We start from the raw sequence: 15,831 nt of genomic DNA, 5'->3' as shown, positions 1-15,831 counted from the left end.
CTCCCCACCCCCACAGCCACACCACTAGGCAATGTTGTCACTACTCTCCTGGACAACTTCCCAACTGACCTCCTTGTTTCATTCTGCCCCCACCATGCATTCTCTATCCAGCAGCCAACGTGAAAACCATAAACCAATATGAGAAAACGTCACTCTTCTGCTGAAACCCTTCCCCGTGTTCCTTGAGCAAAGTCACCAGCTAGGTCAGGTAGGCTTCAGTGACTACAGCCACAGCACCCAGCCCAGTAGAGACAGGCTCGCTCTCTCTCTCTGCTCTGTTCCTCAGGGCTCCCCACCTGCTGCTCTTTGGACTCTGAATGGCCAACTCCACCTCTCCAGGTCTCTGTTCCAGTGTCATCCTTGCCTCTTCACCAACCACAGCACTCACGATAATTCCAAAGAGCCTGTGAATGTGTTTACATGTTGACCAGCTGGGTCAAAACACTGGAGAAGGCAAACACTACAAGGAGGGTGCCTTGGGGACAACACTGGTGCGTCAAAGGAACCAGTGAACTACAAATTATACGGTGTGAAAACACCAGCTGTGTCCACTGGGGACGGTCTTCTTCTTTCTGTATGCTAAATTAGGTCCCCATTCTATGCTAAGTTCCTGGAGTCCTTACTTGGTCGTCGCCCGCTGTAACCTGGAACCCACATCTCCAGTGAAAACACAACACACCTGCTGACCTATGGATAGAGTTGAATTAGGGAGGGGCGGTCACACCAAGGCACCTCAAGAGTGTCTGAGACTAATCCACACAGTGATGCTCTTGGGGAAGAAATGAGTGGTCACAGGGACTGAACTTACAGCACACTGCAGTTAGTATAATGGATCTCTTTTAGCACTTCCATCAGACCTGTGTCCTGGAGTAGAATCAGTATCAAGTAAACACCCTATTTTTAGTTAATTTCCAATGTAACAGACCAAGCAACGTTTTACACACCTTCCAATAACTCCTGGCCGTAAGGAGGATTAGAGTCAGAACAGTGGGAGCAGTGTCTCCAGGCGCCAGCAGTCAGCCTTTTCCATTACCTTCACCTCCTGCTCCTCAGAGGCTCCCACGTTCAACCTGGGAGGTTTGGGGTGTTTCGTTGCAATAACACAGCCTATTCACACGGCATGCACCGTCTTCGGAACTTCTCAGAGCCGAGAACTAGGAGTTTATGTATTCCCACTGCATTTCCTACGAATGCTAACTTTTAAACTCCCCTCCTGCTATTTTCCCTCTGGCCCTCTGTGGGGTGTGTCACTGTGATGTGATAAGGCATGCCACGCTCCCAGATCTGATTCTGGTCTGGGTGGGGCTCAGGAATGTGCATTCCCTACCAGTGCCCAGGTGATACCAGGGCTGTTGTCTAGGGGCCTTGGAGGAGCACAGACCTGTGTTCCAGTCCCAATCCTGTCCTCAATAGCTATGTCGGAAACTCATGCGTACTGTGGTGGTAATAAGGTCAACACTAGAGAGCCATCATACAAACTAGAGGAAATACAGGACCAAATGCCTGGCCCTGGGCACGTGCTCAAGAAAGGAGACATTCTCTCCTACCCTGAGCTACTCGTTCCGTTGCCCCAACAATCCTGGGAAGCATGGGGACCTGCTGGCCTAAAGCGTCCCCTTACTTATAAAACTTAGTCGCAACCACAGAGCTTCAGAAGCTGAAATTCTGGAATTCTTCCCAGGCAATGTCTCTCTGAACTCCATAGTTCCCTTATGAGGCAAACTTTGAATCAAAATTTCCCAAATCTTCAGACAATTATGAACATTCTGCTTCCCATATTTTTTCCTATTTGCCTTCCATGATCTGCACTTATCACAACTAAAATCAAATAACTAAGGATCATGTGGCAAAAAACAAAAAAAAACTGACAACTGTTAATCTTTTTTAAAATGTTAAAAGCAGCAAAAGCTTACATATTTAAATTCACTTATATGTAAAATAGAAAGAAAGACTGTGTGTGTGTGTGTGTGTGTGTGTGTGTGTGTGTGTGTGCGTACAGAGAGGGACATAGAGGGAAAAAACGAATGAATGAGTACATGCCTGGAAGGATAACTCCATATCAAGAAACGAAAAAATGCTCATCTCTGGATGGCATTACGGGTGACTCTTTTTCTCCATTTTAACTTCCCAAGGCATTCTAACTTTCTGCCCAACTCTGGCCCAATGAACAATTCCACAGCTTGACCATGTGAGGTACAGTAAGACAGACTGGGAAGAGCGCATAGTGCACGCAGAATCACACAACCCCTCACTCTGCTCTGCTCACCACAAACTCTCCACCACCTGTCCCATCTCACCCGCGTTCTCAGCTCCCACTTTAGACCCCTCCTCTACCTGGACTTCAGACTCTCCCTAACTCACTTTCTTCCTAGTCCTCCCCTCTGCCTTACCCCACTTCTGGTCCTTGCTGTTCTCCTGCATAAGCTTTAAAGCCCTTGGAGAAGAGTCTCCACCCCCAAACCCCTCTCCAAAGCTCAGAGCCCTAATATCCCCAGTTTCCCTCATGCCACCTATAAGGATAAACAAGATTACATTTTCACTGTTCAATAAAGGGGAAGAAGCTGCCCCTTCTCTACCCTTTCAGTGTTTCTTTTGGTCAGGAATGAAACAGACTCAATGTTCAGATTTTACAGGACACAGTCACCACCTGCTGACTCAGAGCTGTAAATAAACAGGGACCTCCAGAACCCAGGCAGGAGTCTCTCGTCAGGCACAGACTACACAGATGCATCTATTTTTCCCTCAAGGCGATGACAGAGGCCTTCACAATTCTTTCTCTGCTTTTTGTGTGTGAAATGTGTGGAGTTCTGCCCAACTCTACTCTCTTGCAGATGCCTTAAATGTATCTGCTCACACACTAATGAAACTGTTTTCTTCTCTCCATACTGATACGGGTAGATTTCAGTTGGAAGGACGTATGTTTCTCCAACATGCTGAGACCCTGACGTGTCATCCCCACTCAAGTCCCCCTTTTTTGTCCCTCATTTCAGGTCTGCTGGTGTGCACAGCCTCGTATTGCCACACCTGAACCCCCACACCTTCACTTCAGACCCTCGCTATTCCCCCAGCATCCCCTCCAGGTTCCCACCAACCCCTCCAGGTCCCATCATCCTATCTTGGTCTACACATCCCCTCCATGTTCCCAGCATCGCCCTAGGTCCTCAGCACTCCCCTAACCCCCAGCATCCCCACCAGGCTCCACCATCACCGGCAAATTACAGCATTCCTTCCAAGTCCCCATCGTCTCCCTAGGCCTCCACCATCTCCCTAGCCAGGGCCTCTCCATCCCCTCCAGGTCCCCAGCATCCCTTAAAGACCCCCAGCATCCCTCAGATCCCACCTTTGGCCCTTGTACCTCTCTGTTAGCCCTGCCCACATCCCATCAACCTTCCGCAGTCCTTGAAGGTTGAGGAAGGAAAGAAGAGGAGTCCTTGCCTCGCTGGTAGCCTCAGGAGGGATTATGCCGGAAAGGCACACGCCCAGCTGCAGACTAGAGACACCGCTTACCTGAGTCGCTGGGAAGACGAGAAAACAGCGAGACTCGGGGCCAGCACCGTTCGACAACCTCTGAAGCCCTGGGGTACCCGAAGCTGGGTCGAAGCCGCTACAGGCCGTTCCAGTACCGGGTGCGGGCCGCCGCATGAAGCGAGCATGCGCGCAGGGCCTGGCTCGCCGTGTTTCAGGCTCCGGCAGGAACTCCGAGTGCAGACTCTTGGTTCCGCTTGACTGCTCTGGGACTACCGCGGGCTTTGCTGTCTGTACCTCGCCGGTTTCTCTCTGGCCGGCTGTGGGCTGTGAGCCAGGGACGCCTAGAGCGTTCACTCCGGAAGCAGTTTTAGCAAACACTTCCTTTTCCTCCTCCCAGTTTGAAGAGCAGAGACGGGAATGCGCAAGTGGGATTCCGGGCTTCCGCCCTTCGCGGGTCCGCAGCCGGGGGGCGTCAGCGCTGTTTCCATCGTCCGTACCAGCCCCTCTGTCCCGCTGCTCCTTCGACATCCCCCGAGCCGTGCCCCGTTCCCAGCGGCCCTCCAGACTCCCCGTCCCCCCGCGGCAGACTCCCAGCCCGGGTTACCCTGCATCCCACGGACGCAGAACCCGGCCCGGGATGGACAGGGAGACGCGCGTGTTCGCCGAGAGCCACTTCAGAGGCTTCGAGGGGCGTCTCCCCAGCAGGGTTTGTCCAAAACTGGACCGCGTGGACTTCATCGAGAAGCCGGACTCCTTTTCCTACGCCGACTTTTTCAAGGGCTACCTGCTCCCCAACTTGCCCTGTGTTTTTTCCAGCGCCTTCACCGAGGACTGGGGCAGCAGGAGGCTCTGGGTGACACCCAGCGGAAAGCCCAACTTCGATTATCTGCTTCAGAACTATGGTAAGGACTGGGCAGGAACACCCTGGAGTGCAAGCACAGGCCTTGACTCTGGCCTAAGTCAGACTGTGAGGGCGCAGATGAGGAGAGCCAGAGAGGGCTTGAGGGAGGCAGGGCGTGAGAAGAATTCACTGGAGACGGTGTAGCAGTGAATTGGAGGGCGGACAGGGTCAGGGAGGATGGACAGGCTGGAGGACTCTCAGAAAAGTCTTGTGCCTGAACCTTTCCTTTCAGGAGACGTGGTTGTACCTGTTGCAAACTGTGGGGTCCAGGAATACAACTCCAACCCCAAAGAACACATGCCCCTCAGAGACTACATCAGCTACTGGAAAGAGTACATTCAGGGAAACTACTCCTCTTCACGGGGCTGTTTATATCTCAAAGACTGGCATCTGTGCAGGTAAAGGGGCCTGGAATGCTGGCCACAGCACTGCTTCTCAGTTCTGAGTGAGCCCTGGCTGCGCACAGAGGAACTGGGCTTTAACCCATTTAGGAATTTAAGGTGACCTCTTCAACCTGGTTGAAAGTGTCATTCTCTCCAGTCATAGCCATCTCACTATGCCATCACAGGCTTGGCTGCTGTGAAGAATGTGGGCTTGGCAGAGGTGCATATGGCTGTGGTTACCCACCTCTTCATTGTCAGTTTTGCCCAGAACCTTCTTGTCAGCTTCACCTCCATCTAACTGGCAGCACCCAGCCTTTGCCTGTCTGCTCAGGCGCCCCTGGGACCAGCCTCCCGTGTCCAAACCTACTTCTCCACGTCGGGCCTCTTGTCATTCACCTTGGTTGCTGCCAGTCTCCAGACTGCCCTGCCTCAAGTCCTGCACTCCACTGCTAGGCTCACTAAAGTCCAAATGAGCTTTCCAGCAGGACTGTGTCCCTCCCATTTAAAAATCTCCATCACTAACAAGCAATGGCAACTGTTTAATGAGGGCTTCCAAGGTTTGTCCCCACCCACCGCACACTTCTTCCACCTGGAGAGCTCGAAGGATGTTGTCCTCAGAAACATCTCGCTCATGTGGGCAACCCCACCCCTTCTGTGGTGTTCCCATTCTCTGAGGTGGTCCTCGGGTTTTGTAGCCATTTTCCCCTCCAGGGTTATGCTTTTCACAAGCAGAGAAGGGGTCCTACCCAGACCCCCGCTCTCCGGCACAGGGCCTTGGCACAGAGTAGGTGCTCATTTAATAAATGAGTGAACAGTTGAGTTCTTGTTTCGCTGACACAGGAATTAAGACTCAAAAAAAATGAGTTCAGGCCCTTGTGATTCCCAGGAGCAATCCAAGAGTACATGAAAATCATCAGCAGCATCCTGCTCCTAGCTTGCGTTGGTACTACCTGCCACACAGTTTCTTACTTGGCAGACAGAAGCTAAGATGCAACCAAACTCTGGCCTTGGCCTCAGGGATTCGTATTCCAGCAGCCCAGATGGATTCATAGACTCAGACACTCATGTCCTGTGACTTTGTGCTTCAGATTAGCAATGAGTGGTTTTTACGTACTTATCCTAGAAGCTGGTTCACTGTTTGTTTGAAATTCAGTTTTGACAGAGTGTCTTGCGTTTTCCTGGGCAACCCAAAAATAAAAAGAGCAGAGGAAGACCTGCATCAGGTAGGCAGGGGTAGCCACAGGGGAGATAATATCTGAGCAGGGTTTTGAAGGGTAAGCAGGCGTCTGTTAGTGTGCAGAGGCATGGCAGCGGAGGAATCTGCATGGTGGTGGGGAAACTGCCAGTGGTTTGGTACTACTGAGGCTGTTCCGTAGCATGGCCTCTGACCCACAGTGTTGTTTGGCTGTAGATAGATGCGCACTCTCCCTTGCACTGGTTTGGAATGTTCCTCTATTTGGGATCCCATTGGTTGGGTTGTGGGGGTGAACCAGGAGAGTGAGGGATGGAGAAACAAGGCAAAAAGGACCTTGGTGTACCTGGGCTGTCCTCATCTCTGGGCTTATGGCTTTGAATCTGCTTGATAGTCAGGGTCACTGGTGTGGGTAAAAAAGTGGAAGCCCCCAAATTTGGGAAGCTGCCGTGATGCAAATGATGCATTTATAACCCCAGCTCAGCCAGAGGCTGAAATCCTGGAATGGGTGTGGAAGGGGCCCTGAGCATCTAGGTCACTGCCTGTACAAGTTGTCTAGGTTCTGTCATAGCACCCCCAAAGCCATTTTGTCTGCTTACATCTCTGGTTCAGTCATTTGGGCAGGGATCAGCTAGGGTCACTTGGGGCTGTAGTCATCTGATGGCTGGGCTATGGCTGGATGGTCTGAGGTGGCCCCACTCCTGGTGGTTGGTGCTGACTCCAGAAGGCAGGTCAGGGTCATGCACATAATTTCAAAACTCTCATGGTATTTCATGTACTCAGGATGTGGGTGCTGGGAGGTTGGCTTGTAGCCACTTACGCTGCAGCTTCATGCCACTCTCTAAAGGGACTTCTCGGCAGAAGGCGTGTTCACCCTGCCCATATACTTCTCATCTGACTGGCTCAACGAGTACTGGGATGCCCTAGACGTGGATGACTACCGCTTCGTTTACATGGGGCCCACCGGCACTTGGTAACTGCCTGTCTGCTCCCATCCACCGTCCTACACCCCGTCCCCGGCCACTCTCCTGAACCTTCCTGTTGGTCTGTAGGCTCTTGCCCAAAGCCTCTCAGAGGTCCCTGTTAGCCAAATGGAAAGAGCTCCTGCACCTCCTTTGTGATGTTCTGGGGTTGGGGAGGTTTGGTCCTCCCACCTGGCTCAACAGGCCAGGTGTGAGAACTGGGGACCACTGAGGCCTCTGAGCCTGGCCAGTCTATTCAGAAGAAGCGTAGCCCACACCCGAGCCACATGGCACCAACAGGAGCTCTTGCACAGGTCGCCGTTTCATGCCGACATTTTCCGCTCCTTCAGCTGGTCCGTCAACATCTGCGGAAGGAAAAAGTGGTTCTTCTTCCCACCAGGGCAAGAAGAAGCCCTGCGGGATTGCCATGGTGGCCTACCCTACGACGTGACCTCCCCCACCCTCCTGGATAGCCGCCTGCACCCCATGCGAGATCGCTGTGGCCCGCCACTGGAGGTCACACAGGAGGCAGGCGAGATGGTGTTTGTGCCCAGTGGGTGGCACCACCAAGTCCACAACCTGGTAGGATGGCACTCCACACCCCATGACCTATGCCAGACGGGTCAGGGAAACAGGCCACGGTACTGCACTGGGCTGACCCTTACCCCACTGAGCTGGGCACTTTGGCCTGCCCAGCAGCTCTCCTTGCCTTCAGCACCTTCCTGAATGCGTTCCTGCAGAGTGGGCAGGGAGAGCCTGGGTATGGGATGGGGCAGGCCATGGGTAAGACGGGTGCTGCATGTAGCCATGTTGGTTCCTGCACACAGCGCTGCTGACGGCCCTCAGCCTCTTTGCCTCCCTTACATGTTACTTTCTTGGGTGACAGTGGGCAAGGGATCCATACACGTGGGGTTGTCCCAGCCTTTGGGGAGCCCCACTATGGGTTAGTAATTGTGGATTAGAATGATCCCAGCCCCAGCTCCCTCTTCTCTGCTGGCTCCCACTGGGAGATAGGAGTGGCTCTTTCCAGCTGAGGAAGTCTGAGCGGATCTCAGGACAGGGGGAGAGGACAGTGCCCCCTGTGGGATCATGAGGACAGCCTGCACCCTGCCCCTTCCAGGAGGACACCATCTCCATCAACCACAACTGGGTCAACGGCTGTAACCTGGCCAATATGTGGCACTTCCTGCAGCAGGAGCTCAGTGCCGTGCAGCAAGAGGTCATTGAGTGGAGGGACACCATGCCTGACTGGCATCACCACTGCCAGGTGGGACAACTAGTCTGAGCAGTAGAGGGGCACGGGGTGAGTGAGGCTCGCCACAGCTATGTAGGAGTAGGAGTTGGGTAGGGCCACAGTGGGGGCAAGAATATGCTCACTAGGCCAAGGCCTCAGTCAGGGAAAGGTGTGGAAAAAACCCCGGGACAGCCTGCAATCTAAAGGGAGGTGTGGTCTCTGAGGTCAGAGCTGCAGTCTTAGGGGCCCAGTGGCAGCTAGGCCTGCCTATGTGAGTGAGGGTCTGGGGCTTCCAGGCTGCAGCACTCAGACCCCTTTGATCACTGGCCAACCCCCAGGTGTGTCTCTACATCCTCAAGGACTGGACTGTGTGTCAGGGCCCTTTGTAGCCTAGACTCAGTATAGGGTCAACAGAGCTTGCCCATAGCTATGAGTGAGCAGCAGCTCACTGGCTGTTTCTTTCTGACCCAGGTCATCATGAAGTCCTGCTCTGGGATTAATTTCGAAGAATTTTATCACTTCCTGAAGATCATTGCTGAAAGGAGGCTTCTCCTCCTTGCGAAGGGGATGAGCCCTGGCCAGGTAGAGGGTGGCGAGGACACTGGGTTGGGCCCCCAGCAGGCCGCATTTGACATTGGCCGCATAGCTGAGGTGCTGGAGTCCGTGGTGGTCCACCCTGACTTCCAGAGGGTGGATACTAGTACATTCTCACCACAGCCAGAGGTACTACTGCGGCAGCTGGAAGAGGCTGTAGCTGCCACCACGTGCCTTTAGTGCATTCTCTGAGGACTGTGTGAAGCACATCTTTGGGGGACGCTGGAGGCACCAGTGTGGAAGGCGGTCAGCCTGCTCCAGGATCCCTTCTGGAAATAAAGCTCTGCCCTCCTGTGTGGCCTGGGATCTGTCACCTCCCCGTTGAACTGTCACTTCAGTGTCTCAGGCAGAGTTCCTGCTCTTAGGGGTCTGGTGTGTCCTGGCTCTCTTTTGGCATCCCTGGGGCCCTGACGCCTGTCCAGAAGGTCCAGGCTCCTTGTCCTTGTGAGGCTCAGCCAGGACTGGGAACTGGATCTTGTGAGGGAGTGCATGGGGAAGTGTTGGTCATTTGGACCCAGAGCAAGGAGGTTAGGAATGTGCTGGGGACTGAGGGGTGGGGGTGGCATATGGCCAGGTTTTCTTCCCCCCACCAGCCTTCCCTCAGCAAAGGCTAGCACCCATGCTGACAGCCTCCCACCCTCAGCAGTGCAGGGCCCCCTCTGCAGTAGCACCACATCCCTGCATGAGTCCACAGATCTCCCACTAGAAGAGGGCCCTCAGTGTAGGGCAGAGACTGGGGCCCAAGGCAGACCCAAGGCCTGTGTCTCCATCCCACATTGGAATCACTGTTTAGAGCATCCCTTCCCTCTTCTGGCCTGTGACCCTCTTCTCCCCAGCAGGATCCTGAGATGTCTACTAGTCAGAGCTCCAGGCCTCATGTGCTATCCTTCCTGCAGGTCTCCCAGATGTCTTAGGTACATCGGGTGCTCTTTGGGCCCTGGCAGTAGGGCAAGGCAAAGTCTGTCCCCCTCCTGCTTGCTACAGCAGTACCTTTCCCCTGCAGAGACTGAGCCCACCCTTGCAGCTGCACACCCAGTGAGGGAGAAGGCCTTGTCTGAGGTCTCCCTGCGGGCCAGGTAGGACCCAAAGGCCAGCTGGAACCTGGGTCTCGTCCACACCTCATACACCATCCAACTTCAACTCGTTGCACACCCACTGTTGGCCATCTAAAGTCACTTTGCAAACTGAGTGAGCAACCACTCTTTGTGCGCTCATTCTGCCCTGTCCAGAATTTATCATTGCACTCTTTTCACATGTGCCTGTACCATCCAGTTTCCACTTGTTGCACACCGATATTATATGCAGTAGTCACAGTTTCAGGATTCTCCAGAGAAATGGAACCAGGGCTGGTGAGTGAAATCTGCATGATGGGCTGCAGACCCAGGGAAGAGCTGACACTGCAGTCTTGGGTCTAGAGGCTGGGAACTCAGGCAGGGCTTCTGTGATCCAATCTAGAGGCAGAATTGTCTTTTTGGGAAACCTAGGTCCTTTGCTGTTAAGATCTTAAACTGGTTTAATGAGGTCTACCCACATTTTGGAGGGTCATCTGCTTAAAATCTCGTCAGTTGAATGTTAACCGCATTTTAAAAATGCCTTCACAGCAACATCCAGACACTGGCATTTAGCCAAATAACTGCACCATGACCTAACCACACTGGCACATAAAATGGACCATTGTAGTCACTCCTCACATATTCACTGGTCACTCTGCTTCATCCAGTGCCGAGTTCTTACATGCCCACCCAGACTCACCAATATCTCCTTGCACACTCACTGCATAATTAAAAAGCCAGTGACTCATTTCCAGGTCACTTTGCACATCTATTTGCCATCCGGAGTCACTGCATACTCTCCACGTGCAGTTCACCAACCAGTCTATGCACGTGCGTCCCACTTTCACTCCAGCACACTCTTGTAGCATTAACAACCCTCCTCCCATGCTCACCATCAAATTTTTCTACTCTCACATGCTACTGTGTGCTAGTCTATAAAGTTATTGCACACACACTGTGCAAGACTGCACACACACACGGGCCAGGTTATCAACTTTCCCTCCTACACAGCCATTGTGTGCCATCTAACAATGCTCGCACACTCACTGCAAAACAACTACTGTGCACATTTCTGTGAATTAATTAGTCTCTCCTTGCACATTAATTCTGCACCATCCAGATTCATCCATAATCATCTCCATTACGGTCATTATGTATAGTTCAACCATCAGACATAGAATGAGCTCTGTCTTGCTCATCCTGTGTCTTGCACTCCCACTTGCATTCAACAGTCACTTGCACAAATCCTTCAGGGCCTGGCAGAGGTGAGCCCTAATGTGTGTCTGAGTGACAGAACCATCAGGAAGGAAAAGGTAACTCAGAATTGCCCCACAATTAAGCTGTTTCTTGCCTTTAAAGGCTATATATTCAGAGGGGGGTATTGAAAATCCGTGACAGTGTAGTCTGAAGGCTGTGTAGGGTCCCAGTGGCTCCTTTACTGTGCCCAACATTAACCCTTTAGTTTCCAGTCCTAGGAGAAGCCTCAGGAGGGGACTCAGGTGAGGGCAGGGCAATGTGTGTTTCCCATCCAGGTTGGAAGCAGTCTAGTGTTAATTGGTAGAGCTGTGTCTGTGCTGTCCATGGATTGTTGGTCCTGGTGGTATACGTCCTCCCTCCCTGTCAGGCTGCATCTTTGAGCCCTTCCTACAGGAAGGGTTGACATCTCCATGACATAACCAAGCCCCAGGTAGAGAAGAGCAGCCATTAATGTGCCTGATATGGGACTGGAGACCATCTAGGACATTTCTGCATTAAAAGTTTGCAGGGCACTGCAGGGATGCTGGGAATCCTTGTACACAGGCAGCAGGAGTGCTGGTAGAATGACATCACAAATCTTTCCCTGGAAAAGAAATAAGCAGGGAAAGGGATCCTGAGGTCAGAGGAGTATTCCAATTTATGTGAAATACTGACCTTGGGAAAGTGGGGTGATGGAAAATCTTGCCTGCCCTCAGTTTGTTTGCTAATAACCTTCCTCTGCCTTTTTGAAGTACTGACCTTGGGAAAGGGGGGTGATGGAGAATCTTGCCTGCCCTCAGTTTGCTAATAACCTTCCTCTGCCTTTTTCTTTTCCATGTTGTATGTTTTCTCTTTTTCACAAGTTTCTCCACTTAGGGCTTACAGAATTGCAGAGTTTGACCAACAGTTTCCTAATTGGTGGTCAAAAGATACCTCAGTAACAGAAGTAGAAAGCTCTCCCTCCATAGTGTAGAAATCAGCCATTGTCCTGGGGTAGGAAGTGATCCTGGCAAGAGTTAACTTTTAAAGATGCCCACATTTCAGTGGTTGTTGGTATGCCTGTGAAAATACCTTCAGCTTCCAAATTCCCCAAGTTCTGAGGGGCTTTCTCAGCTCCTTGTTCAGTTTAATGATACTGAAACAAACATCTCTGTGAAAGATGGATGTGGACATGTCCTTCAGAGAAGGATAGCTGTTGCTTCTTTCTTCTTCCACATACAATAAACTGATGGCCTTGCAAGACTTACTGAATGAGCAATGAGAGTGCCTGTCTCTTTCTAATCACACACAAAAAATGAAAGAATCACAACTGCTAGGCTATAGTAGAAAATGGGGTTTTAGTACAATATTCAAGTGCAGCTTTGGCTATTTACAATAGTAAACTTTTTTTTCTACCTTTTATACAAAAAAGCAGTTACTCTCTCACCTCCTCTGAAACCTTCCCACTGACCCCTTCTCCTGTGGTCTTGTGAGTCCTTGGTGCTTGGCACTTGCAGTGGCACCAGCCAACATCAGTGGGATGAAGATGAAGAGCAAGGTATGTGAAGAGGGGTCTCCTCCTGGGGAAGGGGAGTGGGTAAGACTGGCACTCTCAGCTGGCCTTGGTAGAATCTCTGAGATTCCATCTGGCCTGAGAAAGTGGTGGGAGGTAGGACCAGGATCCCTGGGAAGGTCGTAGGGAGGTGCTGTGAAACAGGAGGGAACTGCAGTCGTCTGACCCAGTGGGTGAATGGGGTTCTGGGCAGCCCGTGGGCACAGCTAGCAGTGAGTGGTACTGTGAAGGGCACTGTACAGAGGGCAGTGTCTGGCAGCAGGCAGGGCACTGTGCCCATTGGCAGTGCTCAGCTAAAGTTAACCAGCCTTCTGGTTCCCAGAGAGCAGAAGGCACCTAAGGCAGTAAAACCCATGGGAGGCCAGGTTAGCCTGTGAACTGCCCAGCCAGAAAACAGGTTCAGTGGTGAAACAAGCCTGGAGGTGGCTTGGGCTGTCAGGTTGGGAGCATGGTGTCTGGTTGACCTGGGTCACTTGAGTCTGGAAGTTTTTAATTCACTCTGGAGAGGGTGACCCTGAGGCTGGCTAGTGTCAGGAGTCAGAAGATGCCCTTTGTGAACCAGAGAAAGAGCAAAGTAAGGCTAAAAACTTAAGAGCAGAGATGAATATAATAAGAGAACAACATAACAATGGAGAAAATCAACCAACTAAAACTTGTTTCTCCGGAGAAATGAAAACATTGACAAACATTTAGATAAATTGACTAAGAAAAATGTAGAGAAGACTCAACTGAAGTCAGAAAAAATGTTTGGGGTTACCCAGAATGACCCTGGGTGTCCCATCCCTGCTGCTGTTGCTTTGTTGAGCGCAGTGGCTACAGCCCATTCCACTGGTAAAGTCAGTGCTCTAACTATAATCCAGGCAAGAAACCAGAGAACAGAACACAATTTTGGATGTCATCAGACAGTGGTTCCCTGGGCCCTTCACAGGGCTGAGGAGTGGGACATACAGACTCCAGGAGTGGTGAGAACCTCAGTCCTCCCTTGTCTCCGTATTAGCTTCCTCTGGCCCTGGATGTCCAGTTCACTCATGACACCTCACCAAGCCTGGACAGTAAACCTAACTCCACTTCCAAATGAGGACCCCAAGCCTCCAGCAAAGATGGTCATGTCTCTGGACTTAACTATGTTATGAATTACATCTGGTGCTCAATCACCCATGCCCTCAAGCTGTTCTGCTTGGAGGATTGCCAGTGTCAGCACAGTGGACCATCAATGAAGGACCAAGTCCAAAAGATACTTCTCTTGGAAGTGGAACTCTTGGGGTCGCTCCATGCACCCAACTTATAGAGGAGGAAACTAAAGATTTCTGTAGCCCCCTCCACACTAAGGGATTTTGCTCAGATGCCTATATCAGTAGACATAAGACCCCAACAACAAGAGTTCCAAGTGCCTATATCAGTAGACACAAGACCCCAGGCACTGTCCTGTCCAGGATGCTCTATAAGTGTCCCATTCCAGAACCCTGGGGGACCTCTGCCTGTCAGCCTGGTATCACTCCCCCTCCCCATGCTGTGGGCCTGTGGACATGCTACTAGGAGATTAAATGTCCCTACTCCATGAGAGAGCTTCCCCCAACCTCTTTTTCCTCTTACCACCTTCAGGTGTCTACCCTTCCTCTGCCCCCATACTTATGGTGCCCACCTGGAAGTCTCTGTGTGTATTGGAAGGATACTTGAAGGACTATGGCCCATTAAGGAGAGGGTGAACAGGGATCCACCAGATTCCTATGGAATTTCATTCTTAAAATATAACCCATGAGAGTGGTTGACTACGGGTATCAGGATAAGAGTTGGGCCTAAGAGGTTGGGATTAGGGATCAAGTGTAGGACATTAGAGTCAGGGTCAGTATTGAAATCTGGATCAAGACTGAGATCAAGATTTGAGTTTGTGCTTGGGATTCAGTTTGTAATTGGGTTACAGGGTCAGGGTCAGGATGTAGGTTAGGGTCAGAATTAAGAATAGGGTCAAGGTCAGGGTCAGGTTTTGGCTTTGAGCCTAGGGTTAGAATCAGGATAAGAGTCAAAGTTTGGATTAGGTTTTAGATTTGGAGATGGACTGGGGGTTGGGGATTTGAATTAGGGTCAGGGTTAGGTTTAGAAACAATTTCAAGTCTCTATAAACACTTCACACATTACAGAATATCACTTCCATTAACAAAACACGGTTTAGAACACAGCTTGTAAGTAGCTTCTAGAACCTTTATTTCAAGTCCCTTAAATACTTCATTACAGACATTATAGAATGGGTAACACTTCCATTTACTGATGGAACACTATACTGATTGCAGATTTCAGTGACTGTTTAAAAACCATTTCAAGTCTCAAACATTTCACCACATGCATTACAAAATGGGTATTATTTAATTCATTGAAAGAACACTGTGCTGAAGGCACCTTGCAAGTAGCTTGTAAGAAACATCTTTATTTCCAGCCAAGGTCAATCTAAGACAACTGTTATAGAAGTTAATTGAATGGCAACTCAGAACCTGAGGACAAGTCACTGATACCTCAGACAGACAGCTAGTCAACCCAGAAGGTAGGCATCCTAGGCCAAGGCCAAGGCTGAAACACTTTAGAAAACGTGACTGAGCTAGTAGCCAGGTGCTTAAGGCCAAGTCTAGGATGATTGGGTCAGAGGAAAGGTCAACACAGCAGCTTAATACCTGAGGCCAACTCCAGGACTCCTGTGAAGGACAGCTGGTCTGGCACATTAGTATTAGAGGTCAAGTTCAGGATGCCTGAGACTTTAGATTGGTTGTTGACATGGCAGCCTGACAAAAGACCAAGTCTGGGACACCCTGGAAAGGGAAGGCCAACCCAGCAACCTGATGGCCAAGGCTAAGTTTAGGGTGCCCAGGATGAACAGCTCTTCAGACCAGAAGACTAACACCCAAATCCAAGTCTGGGAGGCCTGGGGAAAACAATTGGTAGGCACAGCAGCTCAGTGCCCAAGGCCAAGTCTAGAACACCTAGGACAAAGGGCTGGATGATCCAGCACCCAAGATCAAGTCTGAGAGGCCCAAGACATACAGATGATCAACTGAAATCTGGCACTAGAGGCCAAGTCCAGGACACTGGTTGACCAACAATGTCCAAGGGTGAGTTCAGGAAATCTGAGATACCAGTGATAGCTTGACCTGACAGCTCAGTGCCCAAGGCAAAGTCTGGGACCTTCCAAGACACATGAGACATCCAAGATGAATAACAAATCAACCCAGCAGCCCAGCGCCTGATGTCAAGTCGGGGATTCCTAGGAT

At 51.1% G+C, this 15,831-nt stretch overlaps 1 protein-coding gene across 3 annotated transcripts; it reads left to right on the top strand.

Annotated features, from left to right (window-relative positions):
- On the top strand, nt 3,554–12,276 carry JMJD4 (jumonji domain containing 4). Of its 3 annotated transcripts, none has more exons than XM_018051515.1 (6): nt 3,554–4,370; nt 4,602–4,767; nt 6,792–6,917; nt 7,257–7,488; nt 8,027–8,173; nt 8,612–12,276. In XM_018051515.1, the coding sequence occupies exons 1-6, from the start codon at nt 3,641–3,643 to the stop codon at nt 8,912–8,914; spliced, it is 1,704 nt and encodes a 567-aa protein (XP_017907004.1). In that variant the 5' UTR covers nt 3,554–3,640; the 3' UTR covers nt 8,915–12,276. The 3 variants fall into 3 exon arrangements, with proteins under 3 accessions (XP_017907004.1, XP_017907003.1, XP_017907005.1); XM_018051514.1 differs by having other exon boundaries at nt 7,221–7,488; XM_018051516.1 differs by lacking the exon at nt 8,027–8,173 and having other exon boundaries at nt 7,221–7,488.

The sequence above is a fragment of the Capra hircus genome, chromosome 7, assembly GCF_001704415.2.
Source record: "Capra hircus breed San Clemente chromosome 7, ASM170441v1, whole genome shotgun sequence".
In the NCBI taxonomy this organism is placed as follows: domain Eukaryota; kingdom Metazoa; phylum Chordata; class Mammalia; order Artiodactyla; family Bovidae; genus Capra; species Capra hircus.
Note: the sequence above shows the minus strand (reverse complement) of the source record. Positions and strands in the feature narration are given on the sequence as shown.